Raw genomic sequence first — 27,849 nt, forward strand, 5'->3', positions numbered from 1 at the left:
CCTGACCCCCTCCTACTCGTGACGTTACATCTCTCAACTTCTAAAGATAACTGCCGAACACTTGTCCAAGTCAGCACTCACCTCTCCCCAAAGCTGGACGTGGCTGTACTCCTCTCGTTGTGGTTAGTATTTTCGGATCTGTCAATCTGGTGGCGTTTTACATTAACAATAACAGGAACAGGAAGAGTGCTGAGACCACTTAAACGTCGGCTGCATTCATTTTATCCATTCCTGCTTGGCCTAGTTGGGTTCGGGCACGTACTGAAATATGAATAAAAGTCGACCAACACTAAGCAGGGGCTGTATATGTAAATAATACTTTGAAATGCCATAGATTTCAGCTATCAGTTCTCTTGGATAATCCTCTTGCAAACAAATATTTAAATATTTCAAATGTTTTCGATATTGACATGTCATCATGACGGAGAGTAAGCGACGTAAACATGTACAGTCATGTCATTTTACACTAATTAAAATGCAGTGGGCTTTGGCAGCGTCCCTTAAACCCACAAGAATAATAATAATAATGTAATGGACTCGTCTTAAATTGACAAAGGGGTTCAAGTACTCAATTAAACTGTAGAAGGATACTGTGTACATTACATAATGCTGACACATGCAGCGTCTACAAATGAAAGTCGGGGTTATTGGTGCCCTAATTTGCCTCGGCATATTTCATGAACATGATCATTCATCCCAGTGCATCATGATTTCCCACTGTTTTAGTGTGGATGGGGTATTATTCTGTTATATTGCTAATATAATTCAGTGCTAATGCCTACACCTGACTTTGTTAGATGTGATACTCATTTTTAATGGATTTTTCAGCACTGGCTAACCCTGATAAGTTAAACTGAGCAAACCTAACCTAACATGGAATAACTGGTAAATCTGCCATTTCAGACAACACCTCTTTTGAAGACAAAATCATATTTTTTCAATGGTCTTCGTTGAGTTTCAGACAAATTTGACCTTTATTTTTACCGGAAATCAGTAGTTTCTGACTATTTCAACCCACCATCAATCTTAAAACCCTCTAAAGTAGGGAGGGCTTTGAAGATCAGGGATTATGAGGGGTTTAATAAATAGAGAACTAGTGAAACTACCAGGCTTTTCGTCTCATTAACTCTCCTCCTCTTACCGACCCTTCAACCTCTGTCTCTTCGCCGCACTGTTGCATCTTTATCTCTTTTCTATCGCTACTTTAATGGTCACTGCTCCTCTGAACTGTCTGCTTGCATTCCTCCACCTCTACGACCCGTCTGGCAGCAAACTCTCATCCCTTTTCTGTCCAACTCTCTAATGCAAGAGTTAACCGTTACTCCCAGTCTTTCATTTATGCAACAGGTCAGCTCTGGAACTGTCTCCCTCTGTCTGTATTTTCTGCTGCCTATGATCTCCAGTCTTTCAAACACAGTGTGTCCAGGCATCTCAATATGATCGGATCTTGAATTTGGCTCTCTATTGTATTTTGTTTTTCTCTTTGAGGGAACTGTTACTGCGGGCTCATGGCCTTTGGTTCCTTCTTCCTCGCATTAAAAAAAAAAAAAAAAAAAAAAAAAAAGCTTCTGGTAGGAATGAAGCTGAAAATTCCTCCGCAACACATCAAAAACCATCAGTAAAACAATTTCATCATGAACTGCATCTGAACAGAATTACATTAACCAAACAAAAAATTATCTAACCTAACCTAAAAAACTGGGTGTCCAAAAGCACAATAATACCGAAAAATTTTTGTTTGTTGCCCCAATGGCTGCCATTAATGTCTGTGCTCTATGATGTTATTTCCCTGAACTGAGATGGTGTGGGGGTCTTCCTGATGGCATTTCCATTGCAAATGCATCAATGGTGGTTTCAGTTTCATCCCATACAATACGTGATTTCTATTATTGTGGCACATAAACGTTACCCGGCAACAGCTGGAAAATTTTATATACAGTAAAACCTCGATATAATGGACTGCAATATACTGGAATTCGCTTTTATCAGAACTGAGGAGCCAACTGAACTAAATTCTCATACAGTATATCAGAAAAAGTCTGATAAAGCCAGAAGCGGCCTGGACTGCCTGACCACTTCAGTTATGTTCACCACAATAAGGTAGCCTAAACAAAAGACATTTATCAGTGTACAGTACAGTATTATATGTAACATTATACCATTTGATTACTGTAGTGAATGTATAATACAGCACAGTACTGGATGGTAGTGAAAAACCGTCGGTGTGATCCGGACTGTCTGATATATTGGAAAAATTCCAGGTTTGCAGGTGGAAGGCCAGATGTCGCTTTTATCAAACTTTCGCTTTTTGCGGAACGGCTTGGTCCCTAATTAGTTTGTTATAGTGAGGTTTTACTGGCAATAGATAGAGAAACAGACCAATAGTTTGCAGGGTATGTTTCCCAGTTCAGAGAAGCTATCACAGTGCACTTAATATTATGACAAATACCTGTACTGTACTTTGTACTGAACACTGCCAGAAACTGTACACATATATTTTCTGTGGCTGTAACTGAATAAAGTACTCATTTACAGAATCCCCTACAGCATCATGGTTATGTCAAAGGTGTGGAAGCTGGTGCGGCGACCCGAGGGAATGCCAGCAGCAGAGGACTTTGCTTTAGAGCAGGAAGAACTGCCGCCATGTGGAGAGGGAGGTAAGGGTGCAGTTGATTTCTGTGAAGGTAACAAGGGAATTATTTCAGTTAAAGATGTGTAACATAACCCAAAGTTTTTTTTTTTTTTTCTGGTATGGAACTTTTATGTTTCCAGTTGATATGATATCTGTATACAGTAAAACTTCACTATAACAGACTAATTGGGGCCCAAGCCATTCCGAAAAATGCAAAATCCGATAAAAGTGACATCTGGACTTACCCCTGCTAACCTGGACTTTTTCCAATATATCAGACATTAATCCGAATTGCACCAACAGTTTTTAAACTGTTTTCATTACCACTGCAGTACTTTACTGTATTATACATTCACTACAATAATCAAATATTATAATATTGTATATGGAACAATTCTGTACTGTACACGGATAAACTATCTATCTATCTATTGCCAGATGCCTCAATCCCGTTTGGGGTGGCCACAAACAAATCGCCCCCGAGTCGCCCAGTCCCCCGCCATTTCACTCCCCTGCTCCCAACTCACACCCCCCTCCCTCATATACCTCTCCACCCCATCCCTCCATCTCATCCTCAGCCTCCCCCTCCCTCTTCCCCCCTCCACCTCACTCACATATACTCTCTTCGTCAGTCTTTCACCCTCCATCCTCTCCACATGGCCAAACCACCTCAGTGTGTTCCTCATAACGCTTCCTATCACATCCACATCCACACCACAACGCTCCTTTATATCCTCATTCGTCAGCCTGTCTCTCCATGTGACTCCACAGGCTCCTCTTAAATAACTCATTTCCACTGCCCTCACTCTTGACTTGTGTGTGATAAATATTTCTTTTATTTCTCTTATTGTGGTGAACATACCTGAAGTGCTCAGGCAGCCTGGACTGCTTCTGACTTTATCAGACTTTTTCCAATACAGGCATACACCGGTTTAACAATGTAATTGGCTAGGTAAATCCCCATCGTTAGGTAGGGTATCATATATCAGGGTACTTTTAACATGTAAAGTAATGTGAAGCGTTTACCAGCCTTGGGTTTACCCCCCAGCCAAGCCCAAAACTCACCCAAATGAGCCCCAAAACAAGTTTAAAGCCAATGTAAATGGTCTAACAGCCGTAAAGGAAGCTAACCTAAGCCTAACACCTGTAAATAACTCACTAAAACCAACAAATAAAATCTGATAATGATCAAATATAGTCTGGAAAAAATCAAGCTTAGTAAACTGTACCCCAAAATAACAATGTTCACCCCACCTATGGCTAAAAAACATTAATCTAATTCTAAAAAAAGTTTATAAATCAACCTAAACACACAGTTTTAGTCTAAAATATCATCAAAATCAGTTTAAAAAATCAAAACCCATCATTAAACCAGGTTTGGCCATCGTTAGGTGGGGTAGGCTATGTTGGTACTTCTACCCCCATCGTTGAGCCGGGGTATTGCATCTAGGGGTATCATATATTGAGGTATTACTGTATATAAGAATTTAGTCCGGTAACTCCTCAATTCCGATAAAAGCAAATTCCGGTCTACTGAAGTCTGTTATATCGAGGTTTTACTGTACTGGTAATTTTGAAGGTTCAATTTAGGATTTACTCAGTTATGTGAGGCTCATAGTTTTGGATAGCACCAGCATGTTTAAATGCATAAAGGTAAAGAAAAGATAAAGGTGGGGGCAAACACCATAAGGCACTTAGTTGTGGTGGTTATCTCCATAACATAGTCCTTTGAGCCTGTGGCGGTTTATTTTACTCAGTATCCTGGGGTGCAAGGCCACTACATTATCAAGGTTACCACAGATACTTCACCCAGGTGTTACCCTAGGTATTCATTTTACCTTCCAACCTACAAAGGACAGATGGACACCTGAGTCGACTGGTGCCAGCTGCTCACACCAGGATTCGAACCCTGGTGCTAATGGGCCAGCAGCTTCGCAGTCACCGATATTAACCACTCAGCCACAGCAACTGAGTCCATATCTTACTGTATTTTTGTACAGTATTCTACTGTGTTGCAATCATGTTGGAAAAGGCTCTTGTTCATGCATTTTGTACTTAGCACAGACTTTGACAGTTACAGTACAGTGTATTCGTTAACTATAATAGTGATGAAAACAGTATGCAGTACAAGTTAATAGATGTAATGATAATTTTTAAAACTAGTTCTGGTACTGGTAATTTTGAATGTTAACAAGGGCTTACAGTTATTTCATTTGCTTACTTTATACTGTAGTAAAGTAATTTAATATTATTTAATCAGAGCATCACATTGAGCATAAAACTGGATAATCACATCAGACAGATAATATTCTTTTCACCATCTCCATGGGCAGACATTGTGACAGAGGCTTTAGTTCTGAGTGTGGACCCATATTTGAGGTATCGTGCAAGAGGACTTCCCCTTGGCTCTGTTATGTTTGGGTCCCAAGTGGCACGTGTGATTGAGAGCAAGAATAGTGCATGGAAGGTGGGGTCACTGATGGTGCACTACCAAGGCTGGCGCACACACACACTCATCACATCAAAGTCACTCTCTGCCCCTAGTGGTGAAAATTTTGGTATGCAGCCATTACCAGATATGGAGGGCCTCTCTAACAGCCTTGGGTTAGGTATCCTTGGGATGCCAGGGTGAGTATACAACTGGTATGCTGAACTGTGCTACAATAACTATCACTGAAATTGAATTTTAAGTGGCTTGTCATCATTTAGATGTGTAAAAATCACACGGCAAGTGAATATGGTATATCAGCCATTGTACATAGTATAACATTAGAGTAGATTGTAGATTACTTGGTATATATCATCTAATCTCTGTTAATAGGAATACAGCATATTTTGGGTTCCTCGAAATCTGCCAGCCCAAGGCTGGAGAAACAGTGCTGGTAAATGGGGCAGCTGGAGCTGTGGGCAGTGCAGTGGTTCAGATTGCCAAAATCAAAGGTCAGTATCATTTAACTGCCAGTTGCCATTGTTACTCACATAAATATCTGAATTAAATGTAATGGCCAACTGACCACTATATTGTACATACTGAGCTGGTAACAGTAGCCCTGATATTGCAGGGTTATATCCCATTGTTACTAGGGGAATTTGTACTGGGATTCAGTTTGTGTTATTAGTTTCAGTACCCTTTCATACACTCATGAACATGCCATAAAAATTATCTTTGGTCTTACCAGTGCACTGCATAAGTTACTTCTGTTGTGCAAAATACAGTCTTCATATCAGGATAGGAAGACGTGAGGGACTTCATATAACTGAGCATCTCTCCAACTTGGTTATTTCACAGCCACTGCATGAAGGCATTCCTCTACAGCACTACAGAACTACAGTACAAAGGGGTGCCAATTTTATGTGAGATAGGTTACAAAGGAACTTACTTTAAACTGATTTTGCACTAAATTCAAGTATCGTTTCATTTCGTTTCGTGTTGTTTTATTCATAAAAACTCCAACATGCTTGCATGAATCGGCCTTGGTCACCTAATGGCAACTCTTTATGCTGCTCGATCTCTGGCAGCCTCCCTATTCAATGGGATAAATTAGTTTGGTACTTGAGGGACACACAAACTACAAATACATTTTTTGACATTAAAAATTTGGGAGTGATCCATCAAGCACACCCTGAAAACAAGTTGCTGCTGCTGGGTACTGCATGGTTGACCTACACTGGTCCTACAGAATAACAGAGGGATGCCTAGTGTCCCTTGCCTCATAAATTTGTACCTTCAGATCATGTCGATGCACACTCACCCCACCTAGAATAAACAAAACATTGTCTTTTTGTAGGACTCGTGTTAAAACAAATGGTCATAAAGTAACACAGCCTAAATTATGAGACATGAAATTGTCTGTTTAGACTTGATAAGCTGCCCTTCCCCCCACACACCCAGGTATGCACACATGCACACACACACTGACAGGAACAGAGTACAGAGAGTAAAAATACAAACATTGGTTTCAGGTGAAGAAAAACACCATTTGCAACGAACTCTCAGGCTACTGCAACATCAGTAACAGGACAAGGCTATTACTGCAGAATACTAGTGTCAAGATAAGGCTGGGAATAGTGGATATAATGCACCATTATGGATGACATAACAGCTGGAATACAAGGAATGCCACCACCAGTGTCAGCTGAAGGAAAGACTAATTTTGCCTGCATGACTGGTGACAAAATGGGCAGAACATGGTGACGAGACAAGTGGAACTGGAATTGCAATGCAGGTCTAAAATACGATGATGAAGCAGTGTGGCAGCAATCACGAGAAGGTTTCATACTGCGGTTAAAAAGTCGTCGATAGCAGAGAAGCTCCGTGCTGGTCGTTGGGAAATAACACTAAACCAGCGATGAAATGCTTCCAATATATTACCAATATGCCGGGAATTGAACCCAGGACTCTCAGGTGAGAGCCAGGCAGCATACCACTACACCACAACCAGGGAAAAGTTATCTCACATTGTCACAGTCTTGTAACCAATATCCCTCCACTTCCACTGTGGGCCTGAATAGGCTGAGATAGCCCCCTGGCACTCAGGCAAGTAGATACTTTTAATGTATCCCAAGCACTTACAGCAAGTCAGAATGAAGAGAGAGACCTGTACTTTACACAGGAAAAATCATCCAATATATTACCAATATGCTGGGAATTGAACCCAGGACTCTCACGTTAGAGCCAGGCAGCATACCATTACACCAGGTAAAAGTTATCTCACATTGTCACAGTCTTGTAACCAATGTCCCTCCCTCCCCACTGTGGGCCTGAAGAGGCTGAGATAACTCCCTGGCACTCAGGCAAGTAGATGCTTTTAATCTATCCCAAGCACTTACAGCAAGTCAGAATGAAGTGAGAAACCTGTACTTTACACAGGAAAATTCATCCATTATATTACCAATATGCTGGGAATCGAACTCGGGACTCTCAGGCGAGAGCCAGGCAGCACACCACTACACCACGACCAAGTAAAAGTTATCTCACATTGTCACAATCTTGTAACCAATGTCCCTCTGCCCCCGCTGTGGGCGTGAAGAGGCTGAGATAACGCCCTGGCACTCGGGCAAGTAGATGCCTTTAATCTATCCCAAGCACTCATGGCAAGTCAGAATGAAGAGAGAAACCTGTACTTTACACAGGAAAAATCATCCAATATATACCAATATGCCAGGAATCGAACCGAGGTCTCTCATCACAGAAAGATGACTGGTGAATGGCTCCAGGCTCGTCAAGACGCAAGGAATCATCTTCACCATGTAACATCACACCCGGCTGTGCCGATGGGAGTTTTGACAAGTCAGCAAGATACTTCGGTTCACCAAACATAAGACCTTTGAATGTAATAAGACACAGTTTAAATTCAGTTCTAGCTTTTACTCATAACCAATGCAGCTAAATTAGGAATGGGGTAGTCGAGGTTCTCGTGGGGAGACCAAAGATTAGCCGTGCTGACCTGTTCAACACAAACTGAACTTTTGTTAGTACTGTATATTATTTGTAAAACCAATCCACAGTGAATTACAGTACAATAATCATCACGAGACAAGACCACTGCATGGACCAATGTTAACCCGTGGATTGCGCAATTACCTATTTTTATCCCACCCCGTGGTGCGAAAAAAATGAAGGAAAAAAAGTTTTTTTTTTTTTTAATTACTGTTTATTATAAACTTGAAGATAAACATCCAGTGCATCATCTGGTAAAAAAAAATAATCTCTCTCTCTCTCCATCTTTCCCTCCCCTTCATTCTCTGCAATTAGCACCAAGTAATCAGCATACAATATCTCCCATGGGAGTCCAGAAATTTTACTGGTGCAGGCAGAGGTATGTCTCCACTGTGAATGAGTAATGAGAGCAGACGAAAACCTCAATACTAATTAACTTTGCCAACGGCATGAAATGAAGGCTGGTTTATAAATCATATTGGCATTGGCAGGAGTATGTGCTGTCTGATTGCTTTCTAGCCTATCATGCACTGAGCAGAGTACTGTATTTGTGTTAGATTTCTTAATCATCCCTACCTCCCCTCACCCTCAGCCTCACCTACTAATACCCTTTTCATCATTCTGTTGATATCCATTCTCTGTATGACCATACTGTCTGAGAACATTTTTGCATAACCATTGTTCAGTAGACATTTATAATGTACACCCTATAAAAAAAGAATTGGGACCCCATGAGCTGATGCGTCTCGCAATGACCACTGATATGCACCAGAACTCAGTTGGGGCTTCAAATTCCTTCGTGCGGTGTGGCATATTGTATCGTGCAGTAAGGGTCCCGATTCTTTTTTTATAGGGTGTACATCTTTCATGAATTTCAGAACAGTTGATTCCTTCTCCTAGGAGTTGTTTTTTATATGAAATCAAGGAGCCTTGCATTGGATCTCATCATTCCATGTGAACACAGAAAATACTGTAGTATGAGGAAGATGCAGCTAATGAACTGCTGTATTGAACTGTACAATACCCTGCTGATGTCAGAAACTGTAATGACCACAGGTTGCAAGGTGGTTGCATTTGCTGGATCAGATGAGAAAGTAGCTTGGGTGAAGGAGCTGGGAGCTGACCATTGCTTCAACTACAAAACCACTGATGTTGGCAAGGCACTGACTGAGGCAGCACCAGAAGGCATAAACTGCTACTTTGATAATGTGAGTGGAACAAGAATAATTAACCCCTTCAGCTCTAGGACATATCTTGTATTTTTTAATCTTGCTAACAGTTTACTATTTATTCAATGTCCCTCATAGTGAAGGAATGTAATGCCTTCTGTCCAAGGAAGTCCTGTACTCAGCATTTTTGTTCCAGCTAATGCCTGACAATTTCATTAACCTTAGTAGAGACCCTTGCAAGTGAAGGGGTTAAAGTAAGCAGATTAGACGACAAGAAAAAGAACTAATGGTAAGCTAGTGGATGTGAAATGGAAATTATGAAATTGTGAGATGAATGATTAAAAGAGGAAGAGGTTAGAATTACGTGGAAATAAGGGCTGGGATGATATGGAGTAAAGAAAGGAGTGAATTTAGAGATTAATGAGAGTATGGAGATTGGGATGGTATAGGAATATACCAGTATTGTAGTTACAGATTGTTAAGAATGATGGCATAGATGGCAAATTGATGTATGTACCCCTAAAAAAAAATTATTGGCACTCTTTCACCGTGATAAAATATGACACACCGAACGAGAGATCTGAAAACAAACTCCTGAGTTAACATGCCAGGTTGGTATCCCTGATCTGCTAAGCCTTAGGCCCCTATGCCTAGTGGCATTGGAGACTTCGTATCACCACTTACTGAGCCATTTGTTTTACTTATTATAAATGTGTTTATGATGCTTAAAGGCTTTAAGTATTAACACAGTTTTCATTAAAGTTATAAACGAGGTCGTTGATGTGTAATGTACAGAATAAATCGCTATCCAAGAAGTGTTACGAAAGGACCCGAAGTCATTTTGAATAAAAGCCCTCGGTGCGAGTACTCCATAGTTGTGTTTAACTGGCTGCGTTGCCATTTTGACGCGAGAATGGCAATTTCTAGCACCCTGAAACGTCATTTAGCGAATTTTATATATATGTATATACAGTAGGCCCTCCACATTTGTGGAATCAACTTTCACAGGTCTCACAGATTCGCAGATTGCCCCTCTGTGGAGCCAAGACTGAACTTAATGGGTATGGTTGTTAGAAGTTGGGGTAAATATGTTGCTGATGACTTGTCCACACTCATGTGTGGGCAAGTCATCAGCTGTTTGTGATATTTTATGCTGCTTTCAGGTCCCAGATATGGTGTATTAGGTACAGTATGTGCAAACTTGCACATACTTTATAACAGTTTTAATGTCTTTTCAGGTACATGTTTATTGTATTATGCTGTTTTAGCACTAGTAAACACTCTTCATTTAATTTTGGGTAGGGCCTGTTTGGTGTTATAGTACTTCCTGATAGGGCAGGTACATGTCCCACCGGAACGCTCCTCTATTTTTCCCATTGATTTTCAACTTCACACTTTGACGTTTCGCATTTTGCGCAGTTTTGGCGGAACATCCAAGCTGCAAAAAACAAGGATTTACTGTATATACATACAGTATATGAGACTGCCATCAGTATGTTATCTTGAGCTGTTATTTAAACTACAGTAATGTGTGTTTTTCAGTGGGCTGAACGCTTACATAATACTGCTATATTAATCGCCTATTTATTGCTACAGAATTAGCTTCAGTAGGTCTAAGGGTGTCTGGAATACTGTATAACAATTTCAAGCTGACGGACATAAACTATGAAACTTTCCTTAAGGGAAAATGCAATTAGCTTGTATCTACAGGTGATGTTCATTCATTTAATGTAACGGAATTTGTATAATTTTCTAGGGTATTAACTTAATGGCATTAGTAATGGACAATCCTACACCTCACCATATTGTCCAGTAAAGTTCTTTGTGGTTAGTACCATACCGTAGTCGTGATTTCTTGTCATACCTTTATATTAATGGCTGAGAGACTGCCGATCTGTCCCTGGATGGTGTAATGCATAATATAACTGATTAATAAAATTCAAGTGCAACAATAGGCTGTGATGTAGGATCATCACTGTGAATGAGGGTAAAAGACAGGCCCTATAAAAAATTTGACTCCAGTTACAGAAACTTTTCAATAAAAATGCAAAACTAATATAGTACGAAATGACAGAACATTAAAAGAAAATGGCTGATAAGTGAGAATGACATAAAGACTGGTGCTAAGGAGGGAATAATACAACTTAAAATTCCTGAAGGGGAAGGATGTGGTGATTTAAAAAAAAAAAAAAAAAAAAAAAAAAAAAAAGAGGCAGCTCAGAAATATAACATTGTAGTATACTTCTTTGGAAGCAGATGTGTTAAGTGGAGCTTGCCATCAACCCATTCTTTAAATCCTAATGGTGGCTGTCACTGTATCAAAGCATGTCAGAAATTCCTAAGTTGGTAACCTTAGATACCTTGGGTGCAAAGCAGAATAACAGCACTTTGATTTCTATATTATCTATTGAAAAATGCATTGAGATACTCCTTTCAGTATTATGTCCATTGCTATCAACTATTCATTATAGGCTACATGACATGAAATTACGGTAAGTTATACTATATCTGGCGAGAGAGAGAGAGAGAGAGAGAGATGCAGGGGTGGAGACAAAAGAGAGAGAGGGAGAATCAGGTGCACCAACTATTACCGTGTATGTTCCAGTACGAGTTGCAAAGGGTATCAGACCATGGGGTGTCGATAAATATTTTAGTGGGTGTATGTAGAAGAAAATTAAGAGTAAATGTTAGAATTGTTTTTTTTTTCTTTTTGTCAGTATACAAAAAAGTTACTTCAATGACAGGAAAAGAATGGGAAATGAGATACTGGACGATGTAGAGAGTTTTAAACAACTAGGAGGTCTAATGTGCAAGATGGAAACACAAATGGTAAGACATAAAAGTGAAAGAATTTCTCAGGGAAGAAGAATAATTCGCAAAATGTTGTGTTCTGCAAGAGGAACTACATAGACAACTTTTCTTTATTTCACTGGAGATTTCAATAAAAAACAAGTATGTCGGTAAGGAAGACACTGATGAAATGAAACTGAACTTGACAAAGCATTCTATCATATTTCAACTCTGTTGATGACCAAGTGTAGTCAGATTTGAGGGTCCACTTACCTAATATCCATGCCAACTCGTTTCTGTCTCCTAAGGCTCATAGAGTTTCATGTAACCAAAACAGAATATTCAAGCTGTGGAATTGCCCAAGCTGTGGAACTGCTGCAGTTAAGTAAGGTAAAAACAAACTGGCTACAGTATAGGACTTAACGGTACTACTGTATCTAAATAAGCTGTAATTCTTTAGGCTGGAGGGCAGTTCATGTGACAGAGCATGGGTGGGTGTCCATGTGTAGGCAATTTTTTATTGTTTCCTAATTTACCTGGGATTTATTATTAAAAAAAGAGCCTCAGTAAAGTAGACTTAAAGACTTATTGTGTCTGCAAGAGCTGTAATTCTTCAGGTTGGAGGGCAATTCACAGCTGAGGCACTATCTCACATAGAAGTGTGTTTCCCTTTTACTGAGGAATTTGTAGGGAAAAAAAAAAAAAATCAGTTAAGGTGACTCATAACAAGGACTTACTGTATCTGTAAAGGCTGTACCCTTTCAGGTTGGAGGACAGTTCACAGCTGAGGCACTACCCCACATGGCAGAATTTGGTCGGATATCTGTGTGTGGGGCCATCTCCACATATAACGATGATCAGAGGAACATTGGACCTGTAGGAACGAGAAGTGAGTACAGAGTACTTTGTAATGTACTACAGTCATTTTATTTAAACTTGGCCCAGAACTGCCATATCTATCTTGAATGCTTACTTGTAACAACAGATTAATGCTAGAATATGATGCTAATCATGATGAATTCTTATAGAAAGAATTTTTTGCTTTTGAGTTATGTGAAATAATCTTGTGTAAGCCACAAACCCATTTACAACACTGGTTGGTAACCACATAACCAACCCACACATGTTCCTTATGTGTCAACAAGTGGATTAGTGGGGGCTTAGGGCCCCTCCTCATAAAACCGCTAACTCAAACGGCCACCCCTTATGGGATTATGGCATCTGGCTTTAGATATATGGATAGAAATACAGTAAGACCTCACTATAATGGACTAATTGGGGCCCCAAGCCATTCCAAAAAATGCGAAATTCCGATATATCAGACATTAGTCCAGATCATATGAACGGTTTTTAAACTGTTTTGACTACCATTGCAGTACTGTACTGTGTTATAACTTCACTACATTAATCAAATGGTATAATATATATAATAATACTGTACTGTACACTGATAGACATGTCTTTTATTTATCTTATTGTGGTGAACATAACTGAAATGGTCAGGCAGTCCGGACTGCTTCTGGCTTTATCGGACTTTTTCTGATATTTAGGAATTTAGTCCGGTTGATTCTTAAGTCCGACAAAAGTGAATTCCGGTCTACTGAAGTCCATTATATTGAGGTTTTACTGTAAACTGCAAAAGGATGGAAATCATGGTTGTTAAAATGGACTTCTTAAACTTGTGTCAGGGGGCAGGGTGGCACAATGGTAGAGCATTGGACTCAGGACTGAGGGGTCGTGAGTTTGAGCCACGCCCAGTACCTGCCATGCTGGGAGGGGTAGCTCCCTCCTGTCACCTAGGAGGGCTATATGATCTAGTAAGGTCTAGCTCGGGGGAACATTTCCCTTTCCCTTATACTTGTGTCATAGAAACAGAAATAAATGCAGTAAGTCCAGTGGTCTAGTGAGTTAAGGCACTTGAGCCAGATGTGGCTCCTATAATAGTTTAACTCTTTCACTAAAATGACATACCTGTATTTTTCTTTTATCCTGGCACCTGCATTGACAGTTTTATGCAACTTGGGGGAGCCCCAGAATAGTGAGAGGGTTACTAAAGGCAGTATCTAACCCTCATAGTTCAAAAAGTCTATCCTAAAGTGAGTTAAACTGTTAGGAAACATCAGAATAAAATGAAAAATACATCATCAGCTTGAACGAATTAAATGGGGATGGGAGTTTTATTTTTCACGTTGTCACTCATGGATGAGGAGCTGGTCACTATTGCCTTTAAGTAGCCTAGCTCCTTGCCCCTGTCCATCTAACAGGAGAACAGAGGATGTACCAGTACTATACTTTAGAAGTCATCATATACTGCGTGCAGGTGTGTTTAAAAAAACAGTAATCCCCGTACCATCCGGACACCTACTTTCCAGACACCCCACTTACCAAACATTTTGGTCCTGGGATTCAGTTTTCCCCAAATTGCCCAAAAATTGCAAAAAATTTGAAAAAAATGCGACTTTTCCCCCCCATAATTTGAACTCAGCGCGCGCGGTGCAGACCAGCTGTGTTTTGGTGTGTAGTTCTGCCACCGTCCGCTAGAGCGCCCCTGCATCCTCCCCACTTACCACCCATCTCTTGTTGTGAGTGCCCACTCGTCATCATGGCCGCCAACGTGCTCGCTTTTGTGGTGGTGCCCTACTGGCTGCAGGCTCTCCTGCCTCTTGTTAGTGTGTGTGATGATGGCCCTGCTGGCTGAGAAGAGGAAGAGAGTGGTTTTGACTCTGGAGAAGAAGAGGGAGATATAGGACAAGGTGGACACGGGATGGTCAACCTCACGCATCCTCTGTTAATTCAACCTGGCCCGATCTACTTTGTTTGATATCAGGGGATCCAGCGACAAACTCATGCAGTACATGGCTGACTTCTCATTGAAGAACAAATGCAACGTGGAGAGGAAGATGATGTTTACTCCCCGGTATGCTGAAATCAACCGCTCCACGTTGATTTGGTATTGACAGCAATGTGCTACTGGTGTGCTGGTGCATGGCACGGAGCTGAAGGCTGCTGCTGAGAAGTTCACAAGGCTTCACGACGCCCCATACTTCAAGGCATGCGAGGGTTGGCTCTTCACATTCAAGTTACGACATGGCCTTACCAACTGTAAGTCTCATGGCGAAGTTTTGGACGCCAGTGAGGATGGAATAGAGGAGTTTCGGCACAAGGTGAAGGCCTTAATCAACAGGGAAGGCCTCACTCTTGGTCAAGTCTACAACGCAGACAAAACTGGTTTATTCTATCGCTCTTTGCCAACGAACACTCTAGGCGAGGAGACGGAGAAGCGTATACCTGGCCGCAAGCTCTCCAAGCAACAGATATCTGCTTTGTGTTGTGCCAATGCTAACAGCATGCACCGGCTTAAGCCAGTTATTGTTGGCCGTGCAAAGCAGCCTCGGTGTCTTCGTGGGGTGATGGATGTCTTTCCTGTCATTTGGTACCATTCTTTGAAGGCATGGTTCAGAGCCCAGATCTTCAAAGACTGGTTCCACCACCATTTCGTCAAGGAGGTCATCAATTACCAGACGAAGACACTGGGAATCCTGCGCGACCAGGTAAAGGCCCTCCTTCTCCTTGATAATGCACCTGCCCACCCGTGCGACAAGGACTTGGTGGCTGAGAATGGGCGCATTAGGTGCATGTTTATGCCACCTAATATGACTGATCTCATCCGACCAATGGACCAAGAGTGACCATGGTAATGAAGAGGCAGTACGAAGGAAGTTTCTGGATGAGGTGATGGTTGTTCTCGAGGACGAGGACGAACACAGGGAGGGACGGGACACTTGAGGCCAGCGGACTTTGGAAAACTTTCGCCGCTACAACATCAAGTCTACAATCTACAACTGGGCCAGTGCATGGAAGTCTCTGTCAAGCTTCTAGAAAATGGTTGGTGTCTCCTGCTTCTTGGAACGGATGTGGAGCACGATTTCCTAGGTTTTGACGTGGATGACTTCCATGCATGTCTACATGTGCACGGCGACGATGTTGATGTGGACAAAGTGCGTGAGTGGTTGGATGACGACAAGAGCGATCATGGGTATCAGACCATGTCCGATATCAAGATCGCATCTTCAGTTGCAGGTGTCAGTACCCAGCTTGAAGATTCCGACGAGGACGGCGACGATGATGCGGACTCCTCTCAGCGTGACACTTCTCCAGCCATCCCCAAGCTGAGCGCACTCTGGGAACACGTAGAGTTCGTTCTCGACTACCTGGAACACCCGGACTGCGACAGGGAGATGGGGCCCTTGGGACTTGTGGAGGAAGTGTGCGCTTTCAGGCAGCGCATCATTAATTGCCAAAATCGTCGTTCCTTGCGTCAGTCAACCATTGACAGCTTTTTCAGACCCGTGACCCCCACTGTGCCCAGCCCTGGCTCCACATCATTGCCTCCCCAAGACAGGCCCTCATCCTCTGAGCCACAGCCCAGCACATCAGCCATGGTGGAGTCACCACTGGAGGTGAGTTTGCGCCTTTCTTCAGAGTTGTCTGCAGTGGGTAATCCATCACCATGACCCAGCAACGCACCCCTAGGCCACCTGCATCAGCTACTCTCAGACTCTGACAGTGAATAAATAGCAAGAACTCGCCACTAGACCACATGGGAATTTACAGTGTTGTGCAGTGAAAAAAAACAGTGCGTTGTGTTAAGAAATTAGAATTTTGAGTGCAAAGACTTAAGTGCAGACTGCAACACTGATTTTACTGACATTCAATGGAACGCAAATTAGATTAGTGTAGTGTTAAGAAAATGGATTTATGAGTGCAAAGACTTAAGTGCAGAGCGGAACACTTATTTCATTAAGGTGCAATGGGGCGCAAGTAAGACTAGAGTGCGCAGCGTTAAGAGAAAGGAATTCTGAGTGCAAATGACTAAGTTCAGTGCATGACTTCATGTACAGTGTACTGCAGGTGCTTCAGGTACTCCTTTTTTCTGTCTGAGTCTGAGAGGAGGCGGGTTATTCATTGAGATGGCCAGGGACTTATTGTAAGTACCGAGAATGTTTCATATTGAACTGTATTTTCCATACTTACCTCTAAAACCTCATTTCACTCTTTTATGTCCCTTCTTTCTATACATGTGCAGTAGGGAGGTGTTTTGCTGAGTTAGGCTAGGTTAGGGTCCATAAGTACCAGTCCAGGAGCCAGGGACTTGTTGTAAGTACCCAGAATGTTTAATATTGCATAAACTCACATCTAAAACCTCATTCTCTGTTTTTTTTTTTTTTTTTGCATTTATTTCAGTCTATTATGTCCCTTATTAGTGTGAATTGGGTCTTAAATAGGTGCTATGCATGTCCAGTAGGGAGTTGTATAGGTGTTTTTCTGAGTCAGGTTAAGGTCCATAAGTACAGGTCCAGGAGGCTGGGGCCCACTTTCCGGATGGGACCACTTTCTGGACATGCTTTTGGCTCTATTGCATCGGATAGCTGAGGGATTACTGTATCACATAATTTTCAGTACCGTACAATGGGTATGTGCTGTAAACTGGAGGAAATAGGTAAATCATCTTTATAGGTAGCAGCTGAACTTGAACATGCAAACATACATATGTACAATCATCATGATGCTTGAAGCCCTCTCATGTGACTTCAGAAATTGACCCTCATAGGAGATGTATGCTGTTGATTTGGTGCTGATTACAAAGAATGAAAGAGAGGTGGAGGAAAGATTTAGGAAGTGGAGAGGTGGTATGGGGCAAAAAGGCTTAAGAGTAAATGCAGATAAAACAAAGATGATGGTCTCTAGGGTTGGTGGTGGTACTGTCAAAGAAGAGGGAGATTGGCCATGTGCAGTTTGCAATAAGGGCGTGGGAAGTAATTCCATCTTGTGCAGTGTTTGTGATAAGTGGGTGCATAAGAGATGTTGTATTAGAGATAAACAGCAAGATAATGCTGATTTCATATGTGCAGTGTGTCGGGGAGAGGGTGTGGAGATTGTCAGGTATGATAGGACTGATCTTGCTGGTGAGTTTTTTGAGTGTGTAGAAGAGCTTTGTTACTTGGGAGACATGCTACGTGCTAGAGGTGGGCCTGGAGCCACCTTTGTGGCTAGAATGAGGAGTGGTTGGAAGAAGTTCAGAGAACTGTTGCCTCTCCTGACACTGAGAGGGCTTTCCCTGCGTGCTAAGGGATCTTTGTATGCAGCATGTTAGGAGTGTAATGCTGTATGGTAGTGAGACCTGGGCAGTAAAGAAAGAGAATATTCGCAGGCTCAAAGGTATGGAAATGACATTGATTAGGTGGAGGTGCTGTGTCCTTGAATGCGAGGTCTGGGGAGGCTAGGTTTACAATGGATAAGTTAAGAGGATGGATGGGACTGGAGTGTATTGGTGTTGTGATGAGGAGAGGTAGATTGAGATGGTTTGGGCACATGGAAAGGATGGGGTATGACAGTCGGGTGCAGAAAGCGAGAAGTGCTAACACTGGGGTTAGGGTTGCGAGAGGCAGACCAAATAAGACCCGAAACAAGGTCATAAGAGTGTGACCTCAGGGATAAGGGACTGAATAGGGAGGCTGCCAGAAATCAAACGGCATGGAGAGTTGTCATTAGGTGACCAAGGGCAATGCATGCAAGCATGTTGGAGCCTTTATAAAAAAAAAAAAAACTAATGTAGATGTTAACCTTAATGTTGGTGAATGAAGGATCTTTTTGAAACCAAATTAACTATCTCTTTTGAAGCTGCAAATATTGTAATTTTTATTATGCTTACAAATACTATACAGTACTTGTACTTTACATTTAAAGAGTATCTTTGGAATAGACATTAGATATAGGCAGGTATGTACTGTATGGATATATACAGGTACCATTAATCCCTAAAGTGCTAATACGATTGATCGATCCTTTTCCAGGATTGCACAAGATACCGAATGTGATCGATTGAGGGGCTCAGGGAAAAACGGGGGAAAACATGCTCTGCCCCGATTGTGATGCACAGTATATCCCTTCCAACCAATCAGAACTAAGTGCTGAATAGGCGGGATGGAGGGAGGGGAGGAATGGGGTGGGAGTGCATAGAAAATGGGAGTCGCACCGCCTGGAAGGGTAACTTTTTTCAACTTTGATAGGCTGTAGCTCATGAACCAGTTAGTCTACAATGCTCTGGTTTGCAGCATAAGGTGCATAAATTCAAGCTCTAAACCTTGGGTATAACACGTTTTTCCTTCTCTAAGAGTCGAAAAATCGGCACCATATACAGGTTTTCACGCTGGTACGGTCGATCGAATTGCATGTCCTAGGGGTGAACTGCAGGACTGTAACATGCATAAGTTTTCTGTAATCAGTTTTAGGGCAGTATTTAACTCTTTGGCTTGTGAGTTTACGTGTTGAATATATTGTCTTGTTAGCCAAAATAAAATACAGATTTCTTTTCAAACAGGATGTTCATTATGATATATATATTTGGACAATTTTGGTGCTCTTGGTTTCTCATAAACCTAATAAAATCATCGGACATTAGCCTAAATAAAATGCTAAGTTGGTTATTGCACAATCAAAAGGGCACTGGTAATCAAGTGACAGATCATTTGTGCCAAAGACTGAATGATGATACACTTATATTCATATAATTTAACTTCTTCAGGTCCTTTCAATGAAGGTACAGTAATTTGGAAGCAGCTGCGCATCGAAGGCTTCCTGGTGTTTCGTTGGGATAACCGTTGGCTTGAAGGAATTAATCAGATGAAGCGCTGGATTATTGAGGTATGTGGTATTCCTGTGCAGTCAGTCTTCATCATAAAGTTAATGAACTGAAGTCCTCATTATAGCTCAGGTATATGTTCTATAATATAACTAACATGTTCCATACAGTTGGTACTGTTTTGGGGGGGAAACTGGCAGATCAGTTACCTATAGATAGCAGTGGAAATTTAAGCAATTTTTTTTTTTATACAGTGGGCTGTCATCATATGCAGATACAACTTTCACAGTTCTCTTTTTTCCTTAACACAAAACATCCAGACTACCCTTTACATGCAACTTCTTACATCAGCCTTCAGACTGGACCGCACAGAAATAAGTTTGACTTTTGGGAAATCAGTCTGAAGTACGGTATATGTTATGTGCAAATTCTTTTGGCAGTTATAAAGTTTGAATCCCGCAGAATTAAATTTGAGTAGGAGGTGGTAGGTGGGGGCAATCACCATCCACTCACTTGATGTAGTGCTGCTCTCTCAGGTGTCTGTCCTTTCCTCTCCTCCCTCCTTTCCTTCCTTCCTCTTCTGTCATTCTTTACTTCATTCTTTCCTCGTCTTTCTGTCCGGAGGTGACTCTACTCTCTTTTGTCTTTCTTTCCTTCATTCTTTGCTTCTCTTCTGCCTGTGGGCAATTCTACACTGAGTGACACACCAAATGGTTTCCTGTACACCAGGAAACCATTTACTGTGCTGGGTGGTATCCATATAACCAAATTATGGCACTTAGTGGTTTTAGTGGGTAATTGCGGCGTTCCAATAGGATTGAGCCGGGGAAGGCTTATATCCAGGGGGTGGTTGGGGTTATTGCTCACATAATGTCACTCAGGGATGAGTGAGGCTGGTCACTCTCATCTTAAATGTCAGGATCAACATGCATAGCCCCGGGCTCCTACGCTTCTCATGGGGCAAGGTAGGATTGGATGATGGATGGATAGTCAGTACTGTTGCTTGCTGATTTTGAAAGCTTTCTGGAGAAAGCCGAATCAAGTTGGGCCCAGTATACCTTTCACAACTACCCACCCACCCCACCACACAATCCCCACACTCATCTCTGCTTGAATACTATACACACTAGCCTATTCTATTTGTGTTGAGTACCGTAATGTATTACATATATTATGTAATCCCATGTAATACTATCTACTGTACTGAATGCCCAAAGGTGTTAGAATGTAGTTGGTGGCTAGGTAGGATGGGGTGTAAAAAATTGTATAATTAGTACCCTAGCTAGTCATATGTGAATTTTTCACATAAATTAAGTTTGTACCAGTACTCGGACTTCACAATTCGCAGTTATCGAATGAGGATTCCAAAACCAGTCCCACGTAATGAGCCCACTGTATATTTCAGAATCCATTCTAGAGTATCACAACTATTTCTAACTAGTATTGTAATTTGGCAATCAGGCAGATCAGCTTAAATGGTAATATTAAAAGAGGGGGAGGGGCAATTTTTCTGTAATTTTTCTACAAGTCAAATGTGGTCCAAAACATCACAACTTTTCCCACACAGTCAGTACTGTAAATTGGGTGACCCTGGCAACTCAGTTTTAAAGGTAGCAGTGGAACTTATAGGCAGTTTTTAAAAAAATCAATGTAGACCTAATAATCAAAAGGGTGACTTGGAATAAGGACTTTCTGTATTCTCTACAGGTCCTATTTGCGTCGTACCTTTGAAACTAGGTGAAACCATTTTTAGTTTCTGCTTGAGATTACCAAATTATTTTATTCAACATGGGAAAGGTGTGTCATACTAAAGGGGTTTATTAATGCTGTTTGTAACTCCTCCAGTTCAAAATGTTTGCAGTAAGCTACAGGTGTTAGACATACCGCTAGCCTTATTAAACCCATTCATCATGAAAGACCTTCATGAAATTGAATTAATACCTTGAGGGACACAAATGCACTTCACAGTTTTTTTAAAGTTGGGAAATAACTGTACACTGATGAACACTGCGTGTATGTGCTTCCAGTTCTTACTTTGTATTTTAGCCTTCCAGCCCTGCTTTGACCACCCTTCTCAAAGCAGTGACCACCAAATAATTGTGACAGTTGGGAGTTTAACCCGCCCCATCCCGACCACTTTTCCACCACTGACTCCCCCCAATCCTGACCATTTTTGGATTTTTTTTTTTTTTTTGGCTCAAACCTCCGCTTTTGGTGAGAAACATCGAAAATTCATAGAGAAATTGCTCACCTGAGGTTTAAAATAATCGATCCAGGTAGCAGTACCTCCTTACCTGACTGGGTTTTCTAACAGGCTGGCACCAAAGAAAACGAGTTCTATGGGAGGGTAACTATTTCACACCACTCATAAACGGTATTTATTTATTTAATTGGTACGAATTTATATGTAGTACGAGAGTATATTGGTTTTCAAACAGTAATATGGGCATTAGAAGCATTGTTTCACTCATGAACTCATCACCATATCTGACCTTTTTTTGCCACATTACCTGATCATCATTTCTGACTGTTTCTTCCTCTAATGCTATGTAAAGTTTGTCCTCCACATTGTCATTGATTGGGGAATCACTCGCCCTGAATTTCGTACCGTGGCATGACATGGCTTTACTGGCCAGGTCACTGATAACAGGTGAATTGCTGAGACAATTGCGTGCAGGGGGGAGGAGGAGGTCATGCTGGGTAAGGCATTGTCCCTGCCTGGCATCTTGTAGAGGAAGGTATCCCGTGTATACGTACCAAAAATCACTCGCGAAAATTGAAAATTGTGCAAATTAGGGACCTTGCAATTGATTCACGTTTATGTACGTCGATGGGATTGGCAGTGACAAAATGTGTGGATGTTAATTCACGCCACGGGTTAAGTCAGGTGTCCCTCAAGGTGTTAAATTGTTTGGTAGCATCAGGAATAAACTCCTTCAATATAAGAGGTCTTTCCTAAGTTGAATAAAATCATTTGGTAGAAGCATTAGCTCCAACATCATCCAAAAAAAATTTAAATCATCCATTGAGTTAAATTGTCTTCTTGCCTTTTGAGTAAGCTTAAAATAAATAAAATAAACACATGCTCCATGTTCTTCCTTAGGTTCTGAAATCACTAATGAAATGACTACATCTTTTTACAGTACAATGAATCATCATTGCAAGACACCTTTATGTTCTTTTTCACTATTAAGTCCTCCTTATATAAAAAAAAATAACATTCCCATTGCCACCTTTAAAGTTGATTTGCCAGCCCCTCAGTTTACAGTACCAGTTGTTTGAAAAGTTATATTTTGGAACATAACCCTCACTTAAGCACATTCGTGAGGCTTTGAGATTGGTATAGACCTGTTTTGACCAGTCCCATGGCTGTTCTGGTGAGACAGTTTCAAATTATGCTGATTGGGACTGGCCCTACCCCAGAACCTGGACAGGATCACAAAAGGATGCATGGTAGCCCTGAGCAAGAAGGACAGCCATGAGCATTCTGTGCCTGGGGGTAACAGCTGATGAAGTGAATCAGTTATGGCTGAATTAGAGAGATGAAAATGTCTGCAGAGAGAGGCATATTTTCTGAATCTGTACAGATTATTGTATTGAAATGCTGGCACTTACAGCTATGGTACTTCTCAGTAGAAATATCTTAAGGATGAATACTGTACCCCTTTACCTCTGTTAATTACAGTTCTGTTTCCACTGAAATAGTAAGCTACACATTTATTTCAGTTCATGGCATAAGAACCCATTATCATAATTCTGACAGCGACACACTGGCAAGTTGTCACATTTTTTCTTTTATGTGACATAGAAATGGCTCGATCGGATACATGTATGTGAAGCTACAGAACATGGTGAATGTTTTTGGCATATCAGATAGAGCCAGGATTCCCTGGGCTTGAATGGTAAGTTAATGGAAGCGTGGCCCAGTGGATTGGGCAAATTTGGGCTGTTTGGACATTGCTACTCCTCACCCTGCCCTAAGGTGGGAAAGGAGGTCTGGATGATGATGACGATGATAAATGGCTGCTATATATGCTAATAATGGCAGTACAGTAAGCTCCCACAGTACGCGAGCTCAGAGTATGCGAATCGCATAGTACGCCAGTGACCAAAAATAATAACCAAAAATCCTTCATTGCACAAGTTTAGCCCACAATATGCGAGGCAGAGGCAAGGAGTGGCCCAAAACTGCTATTTTGCCTGACTATGCGACCCCCCCTCCCAGCACGACATGCCAATAGTGACTTGGAGGCTCGTGAGGAAGTTGCTCATGAGGAATCTGCGGTAAGATCTTGCCAATAACGACTTTGACAGTAACATTTTCAGCAATAACGGTAAGTTAGAATAGATACCCAGTTTCTGTAATAATGTTTGGATTCACTTCAATGATGGTTATTTCATGAATGCCAAACTGTTATACAGTACTGCCAATACTTCCATAACAAGATGAGGAATGAAACAAACAAGAAGAGATGAAGGAAACTGCCAAAAAAGTGTGCAGTAGCGAGGAGGAGATGGAGGATCCTCCCCTCACCACCTTCTATGACTCGCCTGCCATCGTCCCCTCCACCTCCACAGCCCCACTTGCTTCACCTGGCATACCTGCAACCCGCACTAAAATGACTGTTGCTGCATTCTGGAAGAAGTGTAACATTCGACAAACCATAAATTTCATCGTCAAAGCCTGGAATAATACAACACTGGCAACTGTTAAACAAGCGTGGTGCAGCTGGGGCAGTGGTGGGGGAACTCTAAGTGTGTTGCCATGCCTTGGAACCCGTTATTAAAGTCCATCATGCCTGTTGTCTACTGTTGTTAAGGTGACTGACCATATTTTTGTTATTGTAGCTATATGTTTAGAGTATATCTGAAAAAGTTTCCCTATATTATGTCTTTAAGGGTCAAAAAATGTCAAGGTATGAGGGGATACCACCCTTATGTAATTTTTCCCGTAAGAGTATGTATTCACAGTGCGCTATTTCACAGTGCACGAGGACCAGGACCACCCATCCACTTGCACACTGTGGGAGCTTGCTGTATTTGTAAATTATCATCTCATACTTTCTGTTTATATAACTCAGTTGATTCCTTCATGGCTTTGCCCATTTGGTCCTCCAGCCAATAGGAGCAGCATTAAGGATAGAACTGGTCTAAAATCCATTCTTGTGAACATTTAGTAGGTCCAGAAGGCTTAGACCAATTTCAACTGATCTATTTAAAAAAAAAAAAAAAAAAAAAAAAAAAAAAAGCTCTTAACAAGAACTGCTTGTATACAGACAGGCCAGGACAGAGCAACAATAACAACTCCTTTCAGTAGCGTTTTTTTTTTTTTTTTTTTTTTTTTACAACAGAAGGAATAAAAAATATTGCTGTAAAAGAGAACAAAGAATCATCTTTGGTGTAGTTCTTAAGTACAGTACTGTACTGGAAACGACACTTTTTTTTTTCCCAACCAGCCAAAGATATTATTCCTAGAAGGTGAACATTATATTTGTGCATCTTAATATTGTCATTTGGTAATTTCTTTGATAATACACTTGTATTTTTACTTTCTCCCTCTATCCCCAGGGCAAATTAAAGTACAAGGAGACAGTATCGAAAGGGTTTGAGAACATACCCAAGGCCTTCATTGGTCTCTTCCATGGTGAGAACATCGGCAAGGCAGTGGTGACTGTATAAGACCACTGTAAATGCTGCGCATCAGGTCTTCATTACCACACTCAAAGTAACTTAAGACATGTGATTGGGGGGTTTCATAATGTGCTATGTAAAGTTTGAAAAACTGTAATAATTGACAGTCAACATGAGACATGAATGTGACTTTCAAAATTTGAAGTTTTGTAATGTTTATATATTTGCCTTTTCAGGTATTCTGTTAAGAAATATTCCTTGAACTGTCTGTTCTAAAAATATTACTTAACAGTACACAAGGTGTGATAACTGCTTGGGTAATCTGTAAAATATTTCATAAGTACAGTATACGCAGTGCAGTTGAAATTATACACTATGCAATTGAAAGCCTGTTAGCAAGTACTGGCAGATGGTCTGTTTACTTATACCTGCTGTGAAGACATCAAGTTGTCTAGTGGTTAGAATGCCCCAGTTAATGTGACAGCTGTGCCATGTGCTAGAATTCAGTCTCCAAGAGGTGACTGGATGGTTTTTAATCATGTAATACCTGTACCACCAAGGGGAGTTGGTGGCTATGTGCCCTTGGATGTGCTGGACAACAACAGCCTAGCTTCAGGGCCTTACACCTCAAAGGAGGTGGTATGGCATTAGCAGCTACCTTTTTGTACCCACTTATATAGCAGCTAGCAAATGCAATATAAATCTGCTGTATCCCAAGTTTAAGCAACTCTGGAATTACAGTAGTCTTTTTTTTAAGTCCATGTATGCCTCTTTTAGAATTTGACCAGTTTAGGGATCATTTTTTTCTCTGTAAGTAATTTACACTTTCAGTTTATGAGATTAAAGGAATGCTGTCATATATGGAACTTTTTCACACAGTAATGACCTTCCTAAAGCTACTCATGAAAATACTTGCCTCCATTCTAATATTATAGCATTCGCATGAGGTGGAAAATCTGCCAGACACTGCCAGAAACTATGTCTCGTTTTTGTTTCTACGGGCTAAGGGGGTCTTAGTTAAATTTCAGTGTTATTTTTCTGATCGATAATTATGATATTGGTTAAGCAAATTGCTTTAAAAAATGTAAATCACTCTTACTTATGCTATTTCAACCAAAATATCGCCAATAAAATAGTACTTTTGTATTTTCTTCCCTAAGAAGATTAGAACTATATTGTATTTGCCAAAAAGATGGTTTCTGGACTATAAAAGTATGAATACTGACATTTGTATATAATCTGACGTACAAAAAATGGCACATATGGTCTAACCATAGTTTAATATTTATTAGACTCAAAAATGTTAGGGCATACCAAAGCTTAATGCTGCCAGACGTATGAAGCAAGCAAAAGCATCCATGGCTTGCTTGGAAAACTTGTTTTACCGGAGGCAGCATATAAATATCAACAGGCTTTCTTGAAGTGAATTAACTTTTATTCTTACTCACAGGGAGTTTAATTTGTTAGTATATATTATAACTAATTTCTGTTACTGGATAAGGATATATATTTCTATGCATACATAAACCAGGCTGCAACCACTGTGGAATATTTTTATAATTACTTTTGTTCATGCTGCATTGACACAATACTGTTTTAAAGAGAAGAAATAAAATATTTATGTGTTTTTACAGTATGTAAGATGCATGAAAAGGACATTCAATTATTGCCTGACTTTTTTTTTTTTTTTTTTTCACCTGAAAAATTAAAATACTGGAGACATCTGGCATTTCGCCAGGCGAGCGAACACTCCTATTGGGTCTCCTATTGGGTACATGCTTATGGTGAGTTATTGGATCTACCCTACAGTATATATTTTAAAAACAATACAATATAGTAAGCAGTCTTGTTAATTATATGACAACTTTATATGGTATTAATGTTATCTTTTCATCACTGTTCAGTAGTTTCTCATTTAACATGAGTTCAGAGTGCATGCTTTTTGCAATAAAGTTTTAAATGCACTGTGAAATCATATAGGACTAAAAAAGAATACTGTATACAGTACTGTATATGCATACTGTAGGGGAGAACATTGATGGTTTGGACACTTTTGATAATAATCATCATCATCATCTGGACCTATCTCGGGCAGGGTGAGAAGTAGCAATGTCTAGACAGCCAATGTTTGCCCAATTCAATGGGCCACACTTCCAATCACTCATCATTCAAGCCCTCGAAATCCTGGCTCCATCAGATAGGCAAAAAAAAATTTCACCATTTTCTTTAGCTTCACATATACCTATCTGACAGAGCCAATCCAAATGCTGTCACATTAAAAAGAGGTGCCAAATCCCTGGTTATGCGTTCCTCTGCACAAAATTCATCCATACAGCTCGGTCTCTAGTCAGTCCCTTAGCGTCACCAACTTCCGTACCTCTCTTCCTCATACTCTCATCCACCATATTCCTCCATCTTCTTCATGGCCTACCTCGCCTCCTCCCTCCTTCACATTTGCTCAGATATACATTTTTCACCCCTCTGTTGTCATCCATTCTCTCCACATGACCAAACCATCTCAGTACACTCTCTTCGAGTCTGGTGT

General features: G+C 40.9%; 1 protein-coding gene across 3 annotated transcripts; it reads left to right on the forward strand.

Annotated features, from left to right (window-relative positions):
- Nucleotides 1-27,825, forward strand: LOC145413208 (prostaglandin reductase 1-like). Of its 3 annotated transcripts, XM_080282935.1 has the most exons (9): nucleotides 1-122; nucleotides 2,536-2,657; nucleotides 4,966-5,260; nucleotides 5,454-5,572; nucleotides 9,129-9,280; nucleotides 12,797-12,920; nucleotides 19,617-19,735; nucleotides 25,242-25,398; nucleotides 25,541-27,825. In XM_080282935.1, exons 2-8 carry the CDS (start codon nucleotides 2,552-2,554, stop codon nucleotides 25,350-25,352), a joined length of 1,026 nt encoding a protein of 341 aa, XP_080139061.1. In that variant the 5' UTR covers nucleotides 1-122; nucleotides 2,536-2,551; the 3' UTR covers nucleotides 25,353-25,398; nucleotides 25,541-27,825. The 3 variants fall into 3 exon arrangements, with proteins under 3 accessions (XP_080139061.1, XP_080139060.1, XP_080139062.1); XM_080282934.1 differs by having other exon boundaries at nucleotides 25,242-27,825; XM_080282936.1 differs by having other exon boundaries at nucleotides 70-122; nucleotides 2,548-2,657; nucleotides 25,242-27,825.
- Nucleotides 27,826-27,849: the final 24 nt, after the last annotated feature.

The sequence above is a fragment of the Coenobita brevimanus genome, chromosome 95 (genome assembly GCF_032717465.1).
Source record: "Coenobita brevimanus isolate Jiangsu-jjx chromosome 95, ASM3271746v2, whole genome shotgun sequence".
NCBI lineage: Eukaryota > Metazoa > Arthropoda > Malacostraca > Decapoda > Coenobitidae > Coenobita > Coenobita brevimanus.